At 32.5% G+C, this 17031-nt stretch overlaps 1 protein-coding gene across 2 annotated transcripts in view; it reads left to right on the top strand.

Annotated features, from left to right (window-relative positions):
- The first annotated feature begins 590 nt into the window (after window positions 1-590).
- Window positions 591-17031, top strand: part of LOC100371971 (calcium/calmodulin-dependent protein kinase type II delta chain) — a 115874-nt gene continuing 99433 nt past the window's right edge. For both annotated transcript variants that reach the window (XM_085493925.1, XM_002734650.4), the window contains exons 1-3: window positions 591-684; window positions 808-902; window positions 1659-1718. In XM_085493925.1, the coding sequence (XP_085350051.1) occupies window positions 620-684; window positions 808-902; window positions 1659-1718 (220 nt within the window). In that variant the 5' untranslated portion in view covers window positions 591-619. The remainder of the gene's footprint in view (window positions 685-807; window positions 903-1658; window positions 1719-17031) is intronic.

Genomic DNA, 17031 nt, shown 5'->3' on the forward strand with positions numbered 1-17031 from the left:
AACAACGCCCTCACAGGTAACTGCATCAATAGTCAGCACTGATCATTGTAAATGTACTAAGCTTTTGTTCTATTTTCTGTTCAACGTGGCTGTTTTTTTGTTATTGATGTTATCGAGTTGTACGTTCGTTGTAATGTACTAATACTAATTTAATTTCCTCAAATCAGCAGACAAACAAAAGACACACTGATCACAGTTTATAACGCATAGACGAAGGAACTGTAGATGCACATTTTAAAACTATTGTCTATTTGTATTTCTACCCTCCTATATACCTCTTTTTCCATGGAATATATTATGGGGTACAATGTGATCAGGTGGACCTTGAAGTGATTCCAGGCATAACAAATAATTATATTATTAAACAATCAACCAAATATGCGTTTAAATCATATTGTGGCAAATCTCTTGATGGAATTGTCTATCGTCTTATATTTTCTATTACATTGCTATTTTTTAGTATATTTCTAGTTTGTTGTGTAAACACGTTTTTTATCACGTTCGGCTGGTCGAATTGGGGCAATCACGAAAATCAACGAGGATGACACACCCCTTTCTTTAAATGGAAGCGCCCCTTCATTACACGTCAATCATCAATTAATATCATGTTCATTTTAAAATGGCGACCCAAACAACGACCACGAAATTTAGCGACGAATACGATCTCAAAGAAGAACTCGGAAAGTGAGTGTTGTATAAAAAAATGGATGTTTAGTACTATGAATATCTTGTGTTAATTCTCGCAAAATTTGATGGTCGTGCGACTGTCCTTTCTCTAAATATCTCGCGTTTTATTTTTAATTTCAGAGGCGCTTTTAGCATCGTGAAACGATGTGTGCGGAAATCATCGGGCCAGGAATTTGCTGCCAAAATTATCAATACAAAGAAGTTATCGGCTAGAGGTAAGACATGATCTTTATTAATTCTTGTTAATTGGAACACAGACGTTCATTTTGCGATTACGGGACAAATGAGTGCGTGTGACAGACTGGCGGCCATGTTGGCGAGACGTTTGGAAATGAACGAAAGTAGGAGATATCTTCGAATTCTCCGCAGACATTGGTGGCCTGAAACGGGACAATTAGCGTTCGAAATAGAAAAATTGGCTTCCATAAAAAATAAATGTCGCGTCTCTTACGGATTCTGTGTTGTACAATTGTAATGAAATGTGCACCGACATAACGAACACCTGGTTTTACGGTCTGTTCCGGGATGCATGTATTCGTCCCAGTCAATGTTTACCGCAGTTTTCGTTTCGACTCATCGTGGCCTCACTGTAGAAGTGAAAAACAGGGCAGTCGCAATTTAATCGTGACCCCGATTCTACCATGCAATCGGATTCTGGTTTGGGTTTATGCAAACATTGGATCTATAACAAGTGCAGTATCCACCGCAATTAAATTCCTTTGGTTTAATTATGTGTTCTGTTTTCGGGTATCTCTCGGACAGGGCGAGGGGCCATAAAAGGAAACGTAACAGAGCGGTCTAGTTATATACTAGTAGTATATAATACAGTAAACAAGCCGGCATTTAAAAAAAACGGCAATGTATTACAACACAGTATTAATCCAAATAAAGGTGCAGTCCGTCATTATAACTATTCACTTCCATTGATATAAAATAGAATCTTATTCTCTCTCTTATCTCACCCTCACTAGATTTTCAGAAGCTAGAACGAGAAGCCCGAATATGCCGGTTACTGAAGCACCCCAATATAGGTAGGATCACTCATGGAAATATTCTTATTTACAGCTCTCATTTAAATCTTCCGTACATGGTTGTCTGATCTGTCTGGATTTATTATACTGTGTTTATTGCAAAACTGTCCAGGATGAATGGCTATAACTCATCATCACTACATGTTTTCTTTCCCTATTATTATTCATTACCCAACATCAGTGAGCTTTACATTTGTCTGATTTTGTATTTGAAGAGATGTTCTACTCATTTATTGTTTCCTATAATTTGGATTTCACTATCAACGCAGTCGAGTTCAAAATGCTCTTGCAGTCTCGTAATAGCAAAAAGTCTCATTGATGTCAACAATTAACAGGTTTCTGTTGCCACGGTTTTTGCATGCTCCAAGAACGTGTCTGTCTGACACCTGATCACATTCCCAAAGGACAGTCTCAAAATTGAGTTATCTAATTTGCACAATATAATTTTTGGATTTTTGACAGGCCATATTTACTGATTGTTATGAAATAACGAGTGGTTTTTCTCTGACCCACATTACATCCAAGTTGCATTCCAGGACCTACAATTTCCATATTACATATCGCACTATCTTTTATTTTTTGGGATGGAGCTGAAAAAAATGGCTTTGTTCTCACTTTTGAATTTGTCTTTTGTCACTCTCAAAATTACTGTTTGACAATAATTGGATTATATATGTGAAAAATGACATTTTCTTTTCTAACCAAATTGAATTTGAATTTTAAGTCATTTTAAGAGGAGTGTTGCCATAGCAACAATGATATTAACAATGAGAATGCCACGAACTGCATATAATTGGTATTGTGTGAAATTTGATGTTTTTTTTTTTTTTTGGAGGGGACAGGGATCAATTGAAAACAATAAATTGTGCTTAATGTAAAACATTGTGTGTTTATATGGATGGATGGTTTATTTCAAAAATGGATCAGATTTTATATTTTTTCACCGGGGAACTATTTTAAAATCTGGTGTACCCGGTATATCTCTCACTTTACTAAATTCTTAAGTCATTCTCGGGACTAATTGAGTTGTTCCCGGAAATCCTAGGGATGTATATCTGAACGGCCAGGGTTTTCTCTGCATTCATCTAAATCTGGGTCGAGTTTGCGTTGATGTATGAACATGGCATTGAGATGGCATTGAGATTACCAGTGTCAGAAGTCATTATTAGACGTAAGATATAAATGACTAAAAGTATATTGTATCAAGTACACTGAGTGGTATGCAAGAAATGCATTGATATGTCAAAGAGAAGTCTTCTAGCGTCTGTATTAATGGCTATGTGGATTACAGCATCTAAATCGCATTCGTCTACAGTTTTTAATGTAAATAATCATCTGTAATGGAGCTTTAAACATTATATGGAAATACCTGGCAAACTGAGCATCAATAAAGCAAACTGGGTCACCTGGTCAGGTTGGGGCGACATTTTGACCTTTGCCCTGTTCAGAACTGATGCCATCTTGGAGTAGTGTACTTGAAATGATGTGAATTACTGCAATGTATTTACCATGCACATTTAACCCTTAGAGCACTAAATCGTTTTCTTGCTTAAAATTTGATACATTGTTTGCATTTTCTGTAATTTTCAGTGAATTCAATCCTAATTTGGGACCAAACTGACAAAATGTGACATTATTTGATCAAAATAGTTTGAAATTTTTGGACATTTCATGTGGAAAATAGCAGACCATAAATGGAACTATTTTTTGGATGGTGCCTGAAGTTGACAGACCCTAGTAGTCAAGGTGCAGAAAGAAATTTAGAGTTTAGATGTAAATAAATCAAATCACCTATATCAGTAGTGCACAATGCTGCTAATGAAGAAGCCAGAAATGTTACCTACCGATACATATTTTTTTTTGTATTTGCTTTTGGGAGCCAGCTGAAGAAATATGATATCCTTTGTCTTTTTTGATTGAAATATAACATACAGATATTATAGGGAATATTAAAAAAAATATTTATAACATATATATATATTTCAATTAGCAGGAGAGGGAAAATGTTTAAAGACCATTAATGTCTTTGTTTTATTTTAAGTCATAGATAATTGTAGCTTACAGGTAATTTAATAAAATGTTTAATCATTTGTCATAATCCACCTCGTTGCATAAATTGACTAATATTTCATTTAATATCACCTTAAATACAATTATTAGCCATAATTTTGACAAATATCATTCAACAATAGTGAAAAAATAAAATTATTAAAATGTATTTAAAAAAAAATGATTTTAATTTTGTTAACTGTACCACATCAGTAAAAATCATTCTGTTTTTGATTCTGTGTTTTGATAATGTTGTACTGTCGTCTCCCCCTAAATTGATGAGTTGTCTCCAGCATGTTTTTCATACTATACGACTACCTGTTCATTTCAATAATATCTAGTAATAGGATATTGGGTGTATCAGCAATCCTCACACATACTGACTACACCCTTACAATGTGCCAGGTTCTACCTGATTAATAAAGTTAGTGATTTATGTGGTATTTAGTAGGCAGTGTGATATAAAACATTTTGAAAATATCTGCATGCAATGTTTGTGAATTTTTTTATTTTTCATCAAAAATATCTGGATTAGCCCAATTGTCATTTAATCTTTTTTCATGAGTATTCCAAGTTTTCTGAATTTCAGATGTACATGTACTGTAAAATACTTAATATTCGCTGGAAAGAAATATTGTAATTATGAATTTTACTTATGGGTACACTGATTTTTCATTCAAGTTGAACGTAAAAAAAGAGGGAAAAAAAGTTATTTTCACTGGATTTAATCTTTACTGATTTATCCCTTCAGTGAAAATAGCAAAAATAAATTCCAAGTGAAAATAAAGTACTTTGCAGGACAAAATCTGCTATATAGGAATAGTGTTGGATTGGATTGCCTACTTTAAACAAATACACCGTTTAAGGTACCAAATCATTTCCGAATAACGATGCTTGTCAATTAAATGAATCCAGATGACATCCATGTTTCTGATTTGGTCATTTTGTTTAAATATGAGTTAGTGAGTACACAAGTGGATGAATGAACAAATGATTTTAACCATTGAATAAATGTATGAACACCTGATTCAATGAATAAACATCAAATCAATGAGCAAATAAATGAACTATCAAATAATGAACAAACTATGTAATCAATACTTCGTAATCGAACAAATGTTTCAATGAACAAATATATTTAATGAATAAATGATTGATTGATTGAACGAACCACTGGTTCAATCAACAATGAAGAATCATTGTATCAAATTGTTGAAAAAGTAGAATAAGCTATAGAATCAATGAAGATATGAACACACAATTGAAATAATGAACAAATGTTTGAACTATTAAATGAGTATAAAAGAATGAAGGGGTGGGTGAACAAAGAAACCTATGAAATGAATAATTGGTTGACATTTAGTGTCCATTGAGTGATAAATGATTAATGGAAGCAACAATGAAAAATGAAATGTCAAAGTGTGTCCTTATCATTTGCAGTCACTGTCATTCAATCTCCATATTACTGTAGAATACTTTATTTTCGCTGGAATTAATTTTCGGTGAAAAGACTTTTTAGGTGTTGTGTATGGAATTTATTTCCACTGATTTTTGACGAGTTGAATGTAAAATATAGGAAAAAAGGTATATTTGGTGGATTTTATTTTCACTGAAATATACCTTCGGCGAAAATAGCGAAAATAAAGTATTTTACAGTAGTTAATTTTGATAGCATTGCAGGTATCTGCGGGAATAGAATACTTCAGTATGTGTTACTAGAAATGCTGTGTATTCCATGTTATGGGATTTTGTACATTGAGATCTGGAGAAAGATTTTGTGATAAACAAAGCGTTGAATTCACTGAGAATGTATATGACAACCTGCTGAATATATACCGTGTCTGTACCCGACTCACTTAGTCATGCTCAAATGCTCTGAGACAAGTCATAATTATTTAATAATGTGAAATCCCAAGATAAGAACTTGAATCTATTTATTAAATTTATGACAATTTATATTTTCCTGCAGATGCATAAATTAAGACAATTAAAATATCCCCAATAATTGTCAGTTGACTGACAGCTGTCGCTGCTATTCGTATTTTCGTCATTAATATCATTGGTCTTTTATACACATCTTGCCCAAATGACCTTGTTGATGAACTAACCTAACCAGGTTGTTTTAACAGACCTATTTAACAGAACTTAAATTCTCTGTGATTAGAACTCCACTTCGCAGTTTAACACAAGAAATAGTGATTTATATGATAAAACATCATTGAGAGGTATGATGGGGGAATCCTTGGCAGTGTATTAATGAGTTCTATTACATTCTTATTGCCATGGTTACGTAACATTATCCCAGCTAAGTTCACAAAGCACACACACAGAGAAAAATTTGTCCTGTGACTCGCTAATAACCTATAGGCCATGCAGCCATTGTTCAGCTGCCAGTCTTTTGGATTCCTGTATTTGTATTTTGCAGTCTTTTAGTCATTTGTCTGATGGGAACTGAGCAAGATTGAAACGTATAATAAAATCTGTGACAGATGATGAGCAGTTTATTTTCTCTGAGCTTCTTGATTTGGGAAAGCTCAAATAACTGACTTTTAATGTTGTCTCTTCTCTCAGACTTCTTCGATTCCTAAGCTGAGGAGACAAAACAGGTTTTGATTACATTTCAACATTTTCTGTATTTTTGTGATAATGCTGTTTTCTCATCAACTCCAACTTGCTAATCCACTAATCAATTTAGGTAGCCATTTTCTATTCTACTCAGGTAGCCATTTTCTAATCTACTCAGGTAGCCATGTTCTATTCTACTCAGGTAGCCATTTTCTAATCTACTCTGGTAGCCATTTTCTAATCTATTCAGGTAACCATTTTCTATTCCATTTTCTAATCTACTCAGGTAGCCATTTTCTAATCTACTCAGGTAGCTATTTTCTAATCTACTCAGGTAGCCATTTTCTAATCTTACTCAGGTAGCCATTTTCTAATCTTACTCGGGTAGCTATTTTCTAATCTATTCAGGTAACCATTTTCTATCCCATTTTCTAATTTACTCAGGTAGCCATTTTCTATTCTACTCAGGTAGCCATTTTCTAATCTACTCAGGTAGCTATATTCTAATCTACTCAAGTAGCTATTTTCTAGTCTACTCAGGTAGCCATTTTCTAATCTACTCAGGTAGCCATTTTCTAATCTACTCAGGTAGCCATTTTCTAATCTACTCAGGTAGCCATTTTCTAATCTACTCAGGTAGCTATTTTCTAATATACTCAGATAACAGTTTTCTAATATAACAAGGTAGCAATTTTTTATTCTACTCAGGTAGCCATTTTCTAATCTACTCAGGTAGCCATTTTCTAATCTACTCAGGTAGCCATTTTCTAATCTACTCAGGTAGCCATTTTCTAATCTACTCAGGCAGCCATTTTCTAATCTACTCAGGCAGCCATTTTCTAATCTACTCAGGCAGCCATTTTCTAATCTACTCAGGCAGCCATTTTCTAATCTACTCGGGTAGCCATTTTCTAATCTACTCAGGTAGCCATTTTCTATTCTATTGAGGTAGCCATTTTCTAATCTACTCAGGTAGCCATTTTCTAATCTACTCAGGTAGCCATTTTCTAATTTACTCAGGTAGCCATTTTCTAATCTACTCAGGTAACCATTTTCTATTCTACTCAGGTAGCCATTTTCTAATATACTCAGATAACAGTTTTTCTAATATAACAAGGTAGCCATTTTCTAATCTACCTGATTTTTTAAATGTATTCGGGTAGCCATTTTCTAATCTATACTGGATTCCATTTTCTAGAAGATCTGGGTAGCCATATTGTTTTTTGTTAAATTATTAATGCTGTGTGCATTGTTTAATCCCCCTGCTACATTGTAACAACATCTTCTTTAATTGCCACCGTTATGGGATGACCTTGTTTCCCCGTCACTGCATTAATCTAATAATTATTTCAAATTTCTAATGTTGTCAATCAATATTTTAACTGTAAAAGCCATAGTTAATGCTTTTGCACTTCTTCCCTTTGTTTTGTTAATTGGCTGATTCCATTCCTGTTTGGATGGGGGGTGAATTGGATAGCTGTTTTATTTACATTACAAGGATTATCTAAAGTACTTGCAGAGACATTAGTCACACCACTTAGATTCTCTGTGATCAGGGCGATTTTAAAAATTGACTGCGATGTAATAAATGTTTCTTTGTATGTGAACTAGGTTGACTGCACATCGATGACTGTCATCATATTTGTCATGACCCTATCGCTGGTGCAGTTAAGTATAATGAATATGGTTACTAGTAATGTCTCATTGCTTTCAGTGGCTGAGCAAGTTTTGAATTCAAAGCAGAATACAAATTTGTTTTCAATTGGTTTATGATGATTATATTTCAAAAAAATTGGGGTATGTTATATGTTTTGAGTCTTTTTTTTCTTCAAGTTTTACAATGTTTTGGCCAAAACATTAAAAAGGAAAACAAACTGTGAGCAGCCTCTTGAGTGCACACATGCTGACTAGGTACAAATCATTGGGGGGGGGGGGTAAACTGTGGCTGTTTTTAATATTTACTGTTTATTCAATAATAAGTACAAGGCACCATTTTATCCTTCCCCATCTACTCACATAGCAACCGTTTCATTGCTCTGGGTGCTCAGTTTTGTGCATTTGCAATACACAGAAAAGGTGTCAAGAAACATTCACCATTGCCTTCAGACCTTGCAAGATCAACAACCAATCAGAATTTGTGTTAAATGTCACTTTCTTGTAAGGCATCTTCTAATTGGATGATAATTCCCATTATGGCTTGGTCAGACATAGTGTTCTGTTCACCGGAAATAAAAGCCATCAGAATTTTCCAAACGCAGCAGACAGAAGCAATAAAATAAATTTTCATTTTTGTTATGAAATTCATGTTTTTGAAGCAGTATTAATTTTGTTTTTCATTGATTGCCTGAACACTGATGATCTACTGAATATATTAAGTGATTGATGACATATGTTAGTTAGCAATCATCATCGGTTAACATCATATTCATTAGTATACGGAGGAAATACATGGTAAAATTCATGTGTTGAATTTCAATTTTGAAGCACACAGACTTTTTTGGCATTCCTAATATCTGCTTTTCAATCCATCCACTAGTGTTGCGTACATTTCTTGTTTCTTTGTCATTTTGCAACAATATTGCCAGCATATGTAAGTCCTCTTCACATAGATGGCCATTTCAGGCCATAGGTCATACTTTTTGCATAGATGGACATTATATGTATATGTGCTTGTCACATAGATGGACATTATAGGTATATGTGCTTGTCACAATGATGAACATTATAGGTATATGTGCTTGTCACATAGATGGACATTATAGGTATACATGCTTGTCACATAGATGGACATTATATGTATATGTGCTTTTCACATAGATGGACATTATATGTATATGTGCTTGTCACATAGATGGACATTATAGGTATATGTGCTTGTCACATAGATGGACATTATAGATATATGTGCTTGTCACATAGATGGACATTATAGGTATATGTGCTTGCCACATAGATGGACATTATATGTATATGTGCTTGTCACATAGACATTATATGTATATGTGCTTGTCACATAGATGGACATTATACGTATATGTGCTTGTCACATAGATGGACATTATAGGTATACATGCTTGTCACATAGATGGACATTATAGGTATACATGCTTGTCACATAGATGGACATTATATATATATGTGCTTGTCACATAGATGGACATTATATGTGCTTGTCACATAGATAGACATTATATGTATATGTGCTTGTCACATATATGGACATTATATGTGCTTGTCACATAGATGGACATTATAGGTATATGTGCTTGTCACGTAGATGGACATTATAGGTATATGTGCTTGTCACATAGATGGACATTATATGTATATGTGCTTGTCACATAGATGGACATTATATGTATATGTGCTTGTCACATAGATGGACATTATATGTATATGTGCTTGTCACATAGATGGACATATGTATATGTGCTTGTCACATAGATGGACATTATATGTATATGTGCTTGTCACGTAGATGGACATTATAGGTATATGTGCTTGTCACATAGATGGACATTATATGTATATGTGCTTGTCACATAGATGGACATTATATGTATATGTGCTTGTCACATAGATGGACATTATAGGTATATGTGCTTGTCACATAGATGTACATTATATGTATATGTGCTTGTCACATAGATGGACATTATATGTATATGTGCTTGTCACATAGATGGACAGTATAGGTATATGTGCTTGTCACATAGATGGACATTATATGTATATGTGCTTGTCACATAGATGGACATTATAGGTATATGTGCTTGTCACATAGATGGACATTATAGGTATATGTGCTTGTCACATAGATGGACATTATAGGTATATGTGCTTGTCACATAGATGGACATTATAGGTATATGTGCTTGTCACATAGATGGACATTATATGTATATGTGCTTGTCACGTAGATGGACATTATAGGTATATGTGCTTGTCACGTAGATGGACATTATAGGTCATATGTTATAGGTCGCATGTTAGCAAAAATTCATTGCAGGTATTTTTCAATCTAATGTATGGAATACTCTTTGCCGGGTAGTAATATTATATGCGAGTAGAGTTATGTACGATGTACGACAATTTGTTAATTAAAGCGTAAGTAAATGAGAATGCATTTCATCGTAATTATCTGTGTTTTTGTCAATTTCTACTAAGCAATTATAATTTCACCTTTGTTTCTAAATTGATTAAAATGTAGCAAAAAATTAATAACCAAATGGTTTCCACCACATTTGAATGCATCTAATGACCTTGTTTCTTAATTATTCATATAGATTACTAGTTGAACAAATGTTTTCTCACAGGAAACTGGTTTTGTGTGTAAACTAATTAACTATTGTGTGTTGGTTGAATGCGGTATTCTAGTTGTTAGTGTTTTTAAAATACCATCCTTTTCTCATTTTGATATAAAGAGAATATAGCATGAACCGGATCTTTTTGTCATTGCGTGACAAAATCCTTCTAGCTTACAATTTTTTTGACAATCTTTGAATAATATGAATAATTAACCTTCGATGACAGTTTGATTTCTGTACAGATGTTTTCGTGATGAGATACTACTTCACATGCCGCGTTCTGGAAATCGAGGCATTTACTACGCTACAATGATCTCTGTGTTGTAAGCACATTGTTCACTTCAAGATCTTTTTCTTTTCAAAATTCTTGGGATGTGTTGTTAATTTGTTTTCTTTGATTCTTTAAATTTTTGAATAATTTTGAAACAAACTAACAATATATGATATTGCTGATAAGTTGTAATCAATGATTTTGGTTTCTGATCAATATTTGTATGAAAACAATGGAATATTGTTTTACCAAAATCTTAAAAAACATTACTTATTTTTGACGAGTTAATGTTTTTTTTTAGTCTGTAATGTGACCCATTTAAAATATTCACTGAAATATTGCCATTTTTTTTTACTTCAACGAGTGTTGGAGTTAAGCTATGTAAACACAATTTTAATGCCATTCAATAAGATACTCAAATTACCGATACTCAAAATTAAAAAAAAAAAAATTGTATTGGTGGGAAATACTGATAAAAGTGCTATAAAAAAGCAAACAATTATATAATTATTTAATTATTAATTTCCTTTTTTTACAAATACGCAAAATTAAAATTTACATATTCCTTATTAGGCAACCTATAATTTTGCAAAATTTACATGCAGGATATTTCCTATTTGCAATCCAATATTTTTGCAAAATTAACATATTCTTTGTCTGGTGTCCAATTTATCTTAGATGAATTATGATATTGTTGTGAAAATTACAGTAATTTGACATTGTATTAACTTCTAAGGTCTATGTTCATGTTAACTACCTCATGAATATGCTAATAATGTATACATGTCATTATTCTTATTATCATCATTTCCTCAGGCTTGTTAATTTTATTAGATTCAAGAACTAATCTAATCTTTTTATATATAATAAGCATCAGGTGGTATTTTTCATTATTATTTAAAAAAAAATTCAGGTCTTAACCTTTTCACCACCAGTTCCCTCTTTTCATCACAAACTCACAAAATACTGTGGAATACTTTATTTTCGCTGGAATTAATTTTCGCTGAAAAGGCTTTGAGGGTGTTTTGTTTGGAATTTATTTTCACTGATTTTTGATGAGTTTAATGTGAAATATAGGAAAAAAATATATTCGCTGGATTTTATTTTCACGGAATCATCCCTTCAGCGAAAATAAATTCCAAGCGAAAATAAAGTATTCTACAGCAGTCTTTTTATAGTCTGCACATTGGTTCAGAAGATTCAGACAAAAATAGCCGCATTTTTTGAGTAAAAACTGAAGATTGATTTAAATTTTCTTTGTTGGCTTCAAAATGAGGCGTCATTTGTAGAAATATTGTAGGATATAAGATAAAAGTGCCAACAAATTGTGGGCGAAAAAGTCTGGTGATGAAAATGTTAAGGAATAAAACAAAATCTATTTACAAACACAAAAAGTCTTGTGTGTGACTCCTCCGTGCAATGCATCGATATGCTAATGTTAATTGTCATGCTAATGACAAAAACATTTTTATGTAAATGATTTTATTTCTTTCAAAAAATATTAAAAATGGCTTGTAATATGTAGGCAAAATCTCATTAATTAACTGATATTTGTGAGACACTCCACTTCATTCATAAGTAATTCCGTAACATTTATTGGTTTTTTTGCTCTGCAATCTCTGTAGAAGTTGATATGTTGTAAACTACGTCAATATTGCAAGAGCCGAAATTTCACAAATTGAGTTAGTGAAAATCGTGAAATGTTGTAGAAGTGAAAATTTCTCGGGTTCTGTGACATAAAGTATCGATGACTTTCACAAAATGTCGTCTTCACGAGTGCCATAAAATCCAGAAATCACGAATATTTAAAACGGCGAAGATTAAATGGTTTATTTACAGTATTACATCACATTAGATTGTGCGTCATGTTGCTATAGTAACACTTTGACTCTTAGTTCTACCAATAACATGATAACACAGTGTGGGTTTGGCCTTGTGTATTGTGGCATTAATCTCCCGTAACTCTCACATATATGCACATTGTATCACGATTATAAGGCCAGCCACACTGATCACCATAATTGTAATCGATAACTTTAACATGTGTAGGGTCTAAATAAGTTTTTTTTAACAAAATAAGTTTTTGTTTGTTGTTGTTTATTCCACTTACAATCCTCACTTCATGTTGGGTCAGTCGGTGTTGCTCAAAATGATTAAAATCCGATGTAGGTATAGGCTAATATTTCTTTATGTAAATACCGTATATATATTTTTTATTTCGTTTATTTATGATTACTTTTTTGCTTTGCTCGTCATTATTAATTTTTTTTGTATAACTCTATTATCGATATACAATACAAAAAAACTTCATAATAGCGAGTGAAGCCAAAAAAAGTTATAAACTAACAAAAATAACAATATAAAAATAAAATAAAAATTGAAGCCTTCATTAGATTGATTTTTTTCAGAACTTAAAATGATTAAAAAAATAAAAAAAAAAAAAACCTGTCATTATTGCTGTCTGCAACCATCCGATTATCGCATTTTGTCTTTCTTCAGCAGGTTGTGTGGATTATCTGATATCATACAACCTTCCATATCTTCGGAACTGAATTGACAATTCTATCAGTTTAAATTTCTTCCCCAAGAGAATATACAGAGGAATACGCTCATCAGACAGAATTCAGGTTTACCAAAGCGAGGTGGAAATCTTCTCACAAAAATGCCGGCCTTCATTAGAGCCACATTGGTTCCAGTAATTGGTAAACATCAAGACACCAAATGTTAAAGTTCATTGACAATAGAGAAGGCATCATCTTAAAATTACATTTTGTTTGCCCAAAGATAGCTTGAGACGTTACTATTACAACAGCTTGTTCCCCCGAGGATTCCTGCTCAGGGATCTCTGTGCAAAAAGATTGATACTATTCTCAAAAAGAAAGCTTTAAATCCAAGCTTAATAATTCTTTTTTTGTATAATTCAGTGTTTTTCAATAAAATTGTCGAGACTGAATTTAGTGATAAAGCCCACTTATATTATCTAGGTACGATTGCTGATTTAAATTGGTTTTCAATATAGTGTTCCATCATAACCTTGACCTTAGCCAATCAGTGCATCCTTGGATTTCTTATTATAATTTTTATTATAGTTTTACATAATTAGGCACCATGTTTTCAGGTACATGAATATGTTTATCCTTTTGATTTTTCCACCCAAAATTCAGGTATATTTTTTCAATTTTTTTACCAAATCTTTAAAAACTGTGAGGCTGGTACAATTAAGGATAATGTCTGTATTAATATGATAAAAATGGATGTAATTATCTATCACCTACAGGTTTTAATTTATTCTAAATAGATTATGGGAATTCTCAAGCAGTTGGTATTTGGTAAAAAGTGAGTTTGGTGTTAAGGCAATCTTGTCAAATTTTGTTTATTATACCCTTATTTCAAAAAAATAAATATTCTTGGAAACCAATTATAAATATGTGTGACCTTTAGGGGTAAGACCAATTTTCTGAATTCCTTTTTAGATAAATTTGGGTTCTATCTGTACTGGTAGCCATTTTATTTTCATTCATGTCAATGCTGATTCCTCACTAATATATTGCCTGATTCAGTTGAAAGTTTGCACACAACTTGTATGCTCATAGGTAATGTGATTTTTTTTGTGACTTGATAAAATTTGTTGGATTGGTGGTCATTTTGTCTAAAATCCTAAAATATCAGTCAGTAAATGTGTCCGGAATCATTTGTCACAGATCAACAGGGCTTTGTATCAGGATCATACATCATTTTAACAACCGTTTTTCTGAGATGTCCAGAATGGTTTCGTTCAAACTCAGTACAATGATTATACGTACTGGATTTTGGTTGCACATTACATTTTTTAGTGATTCAGCCAATTACATCACAGGGATTGCATTGCAGAAGTGGAGAAGAATTGGAAATATACTTTGTGTATCTTTCAAATGGGACCCTTTCTTTTACCACAATATGAGTCACTCTCTAATATTTGGTATCTGGGAAGCAATCTAAGATTAAAAAATTACCTGCTTATTAAAAAAATTATTCTTTTGTAATTGTGCTAATTTAGTAAATAATAGGGGATGCGGCTTCTATTAGAGCATCTACACATATGAGAAATGATGAATTTTTGGTTCCAAATTGTTCAAAAAGAATGGGTGCGACTTCTGGTTAGTAATGCGGCTTCTAATACAGATTTTACGGTAGTTATAATGAGCATGTAACCATGGCAAAGGAATATTGCTCTCCATCCTAGTATTATTGCTTACATTGAATAATATTCAATTGAATAAAATATAATAATATTTTATATAATAATATTTTGTATAATAATATAAACTTGTTGATTAAAGTGATAAACTAGGTCATTATCTGACCTTAAAAACATGTGTTCAGTTCAAAGGGTCTGTAACCATGGCATTATAGTCGGGTATTACATCACAATATAATCACTGCAATTATGATAAATTATATATAACATTTTGTCTATAAATATAACATTTTTAAATATATATAATTTTTCACACTGTATGAATCAATTTTTTCACAAACATTTTTCCTCTGTGAATATTTTAGTTGGATTTGACATGAATTGACATTATTTTGAATCATGAAGTATATATATATATATATAAATATATTTTAAATTTTCAGTTAAACTCTTTAAATAGAAGTCTGTGGGGCATGTGGGTTGTTTTGACGATGTATGAAACTTGACTTTTTCAATACCAAAATTAACTTTTGACACATTCACAAACATGCATAATTTTTTTTTTCATATTTTCCCAAATTCTGATCGAGACGTGTAGCCAGGAGAAAATTATGTCAATTTAGTTCAAAATTATCAAAACATTTATGGCAAATTACGTAAAAATAGGAATATATTATACCATAACGTCAATACGAACAATTTTGAAGTGTTGTATAAAGTCAATGTGTATGACAATGTAAGTGAGGTTTTTGTAGTTTTGCATGAAAGCAAATCACATGACCTTTAAATGTCTCAAGGATAAAAAAATCAAATTGATTTGGGTGTAATTTTGATATTTTCTGTTCTGTTATTCATTTTCACTATTAAATTCATCCATATTAGGTGTTTTTCTTTAGTCAGTATGTATCATTAAATAAATACTGACACCTTACAAAGGTTTCGTTATTAAAAAGACAGGATATACACAATGTACGTTATAGTGAAAAATCAAACCGTGCTGTCATTCTCACTCACTAATCGTAATGCTTTTTACTTGCAATGACGGTCTTCAAATTAAAGCAATGCAGTACGCGCCTCAACCTAACCTTTGACCTGATAATTTGCATAAGGCACGCTCCAGGGTCTTGTGGGTGTAGGTAGGAGGGAGATACCTTTTTCGCTAGTCTAATCATTTAAGAACATGTCATTAGCAGTAACATTTAACAGCTTCCTGGATGTAGTTGCCATAGTAACACAGATGCAATTCAAATCGGCTAATATAGCTGCCAATTGTTGTCATTTCCTGCTTCTTTATTCATTTTTGTCAACTATGATAACAAAAAAAATGTAAAATGGTATTTTTTGAATTTGGAAAGTAATAATTAATCCGTTTTTATTGAAATCAAAATATGATGGTGTTCTCATGACAACAGATGAAAAACGGGTTATATTTTCTTTTCATATTATTTCTTCATCACTCCAATTACATCTTTTGCCTGATACAAAAAAAATTCTCTTATTGGCTGTCAATAAGCAAGAAGGTTATACAGCTGAAGTTCAATTCTCTGTTGTATGTGTTGTCATGTGATCCCATCAGATCTGTCGCTCTGGGTAGCCATCTTGGTTGATGCTTATTAATGAAAATATAGCAACATTATTGGAAAGTCTTCAAATTTACTTGCAGGAAATTATAAATCCCAGTACCGGATTGGACCGGATTGATGAACAACTGCCTTTCTTCCTGTATTATTTAATCAGAATTTGTGAAAACAGGACTTTGAACAATGACAACCAACTTGGTTGTTGATTGAATTCTATTACCCGGGTTTGTTAAAATCAAAGCGTTAATGAAAATCTACTTTGTGTTTTGCTTATGACACTGTGTGCACTGATCGGTGTGAAAGAAGCCACTGTTGTGTGTACGTGTCTGTGTCTATCGGTTGCTATGGACAGTGCTAATTTCAC

This window comes from Saccoglossus kowalevskii, chromosome 19 (genome assembly GCF_978046115.1).
Source record: "Saccoglossus kowalevskii chromosome 19, keSacKowa6.1, whole genome shotgun sequence".
Classification (NCBI taxonomy): domain Eukaryota; kingdom Metazoa; phylum Hemichordata; class Enteropneusta; family Harrimaniidae; genus Saccoglossus; species Saccoglossus kowalevskii.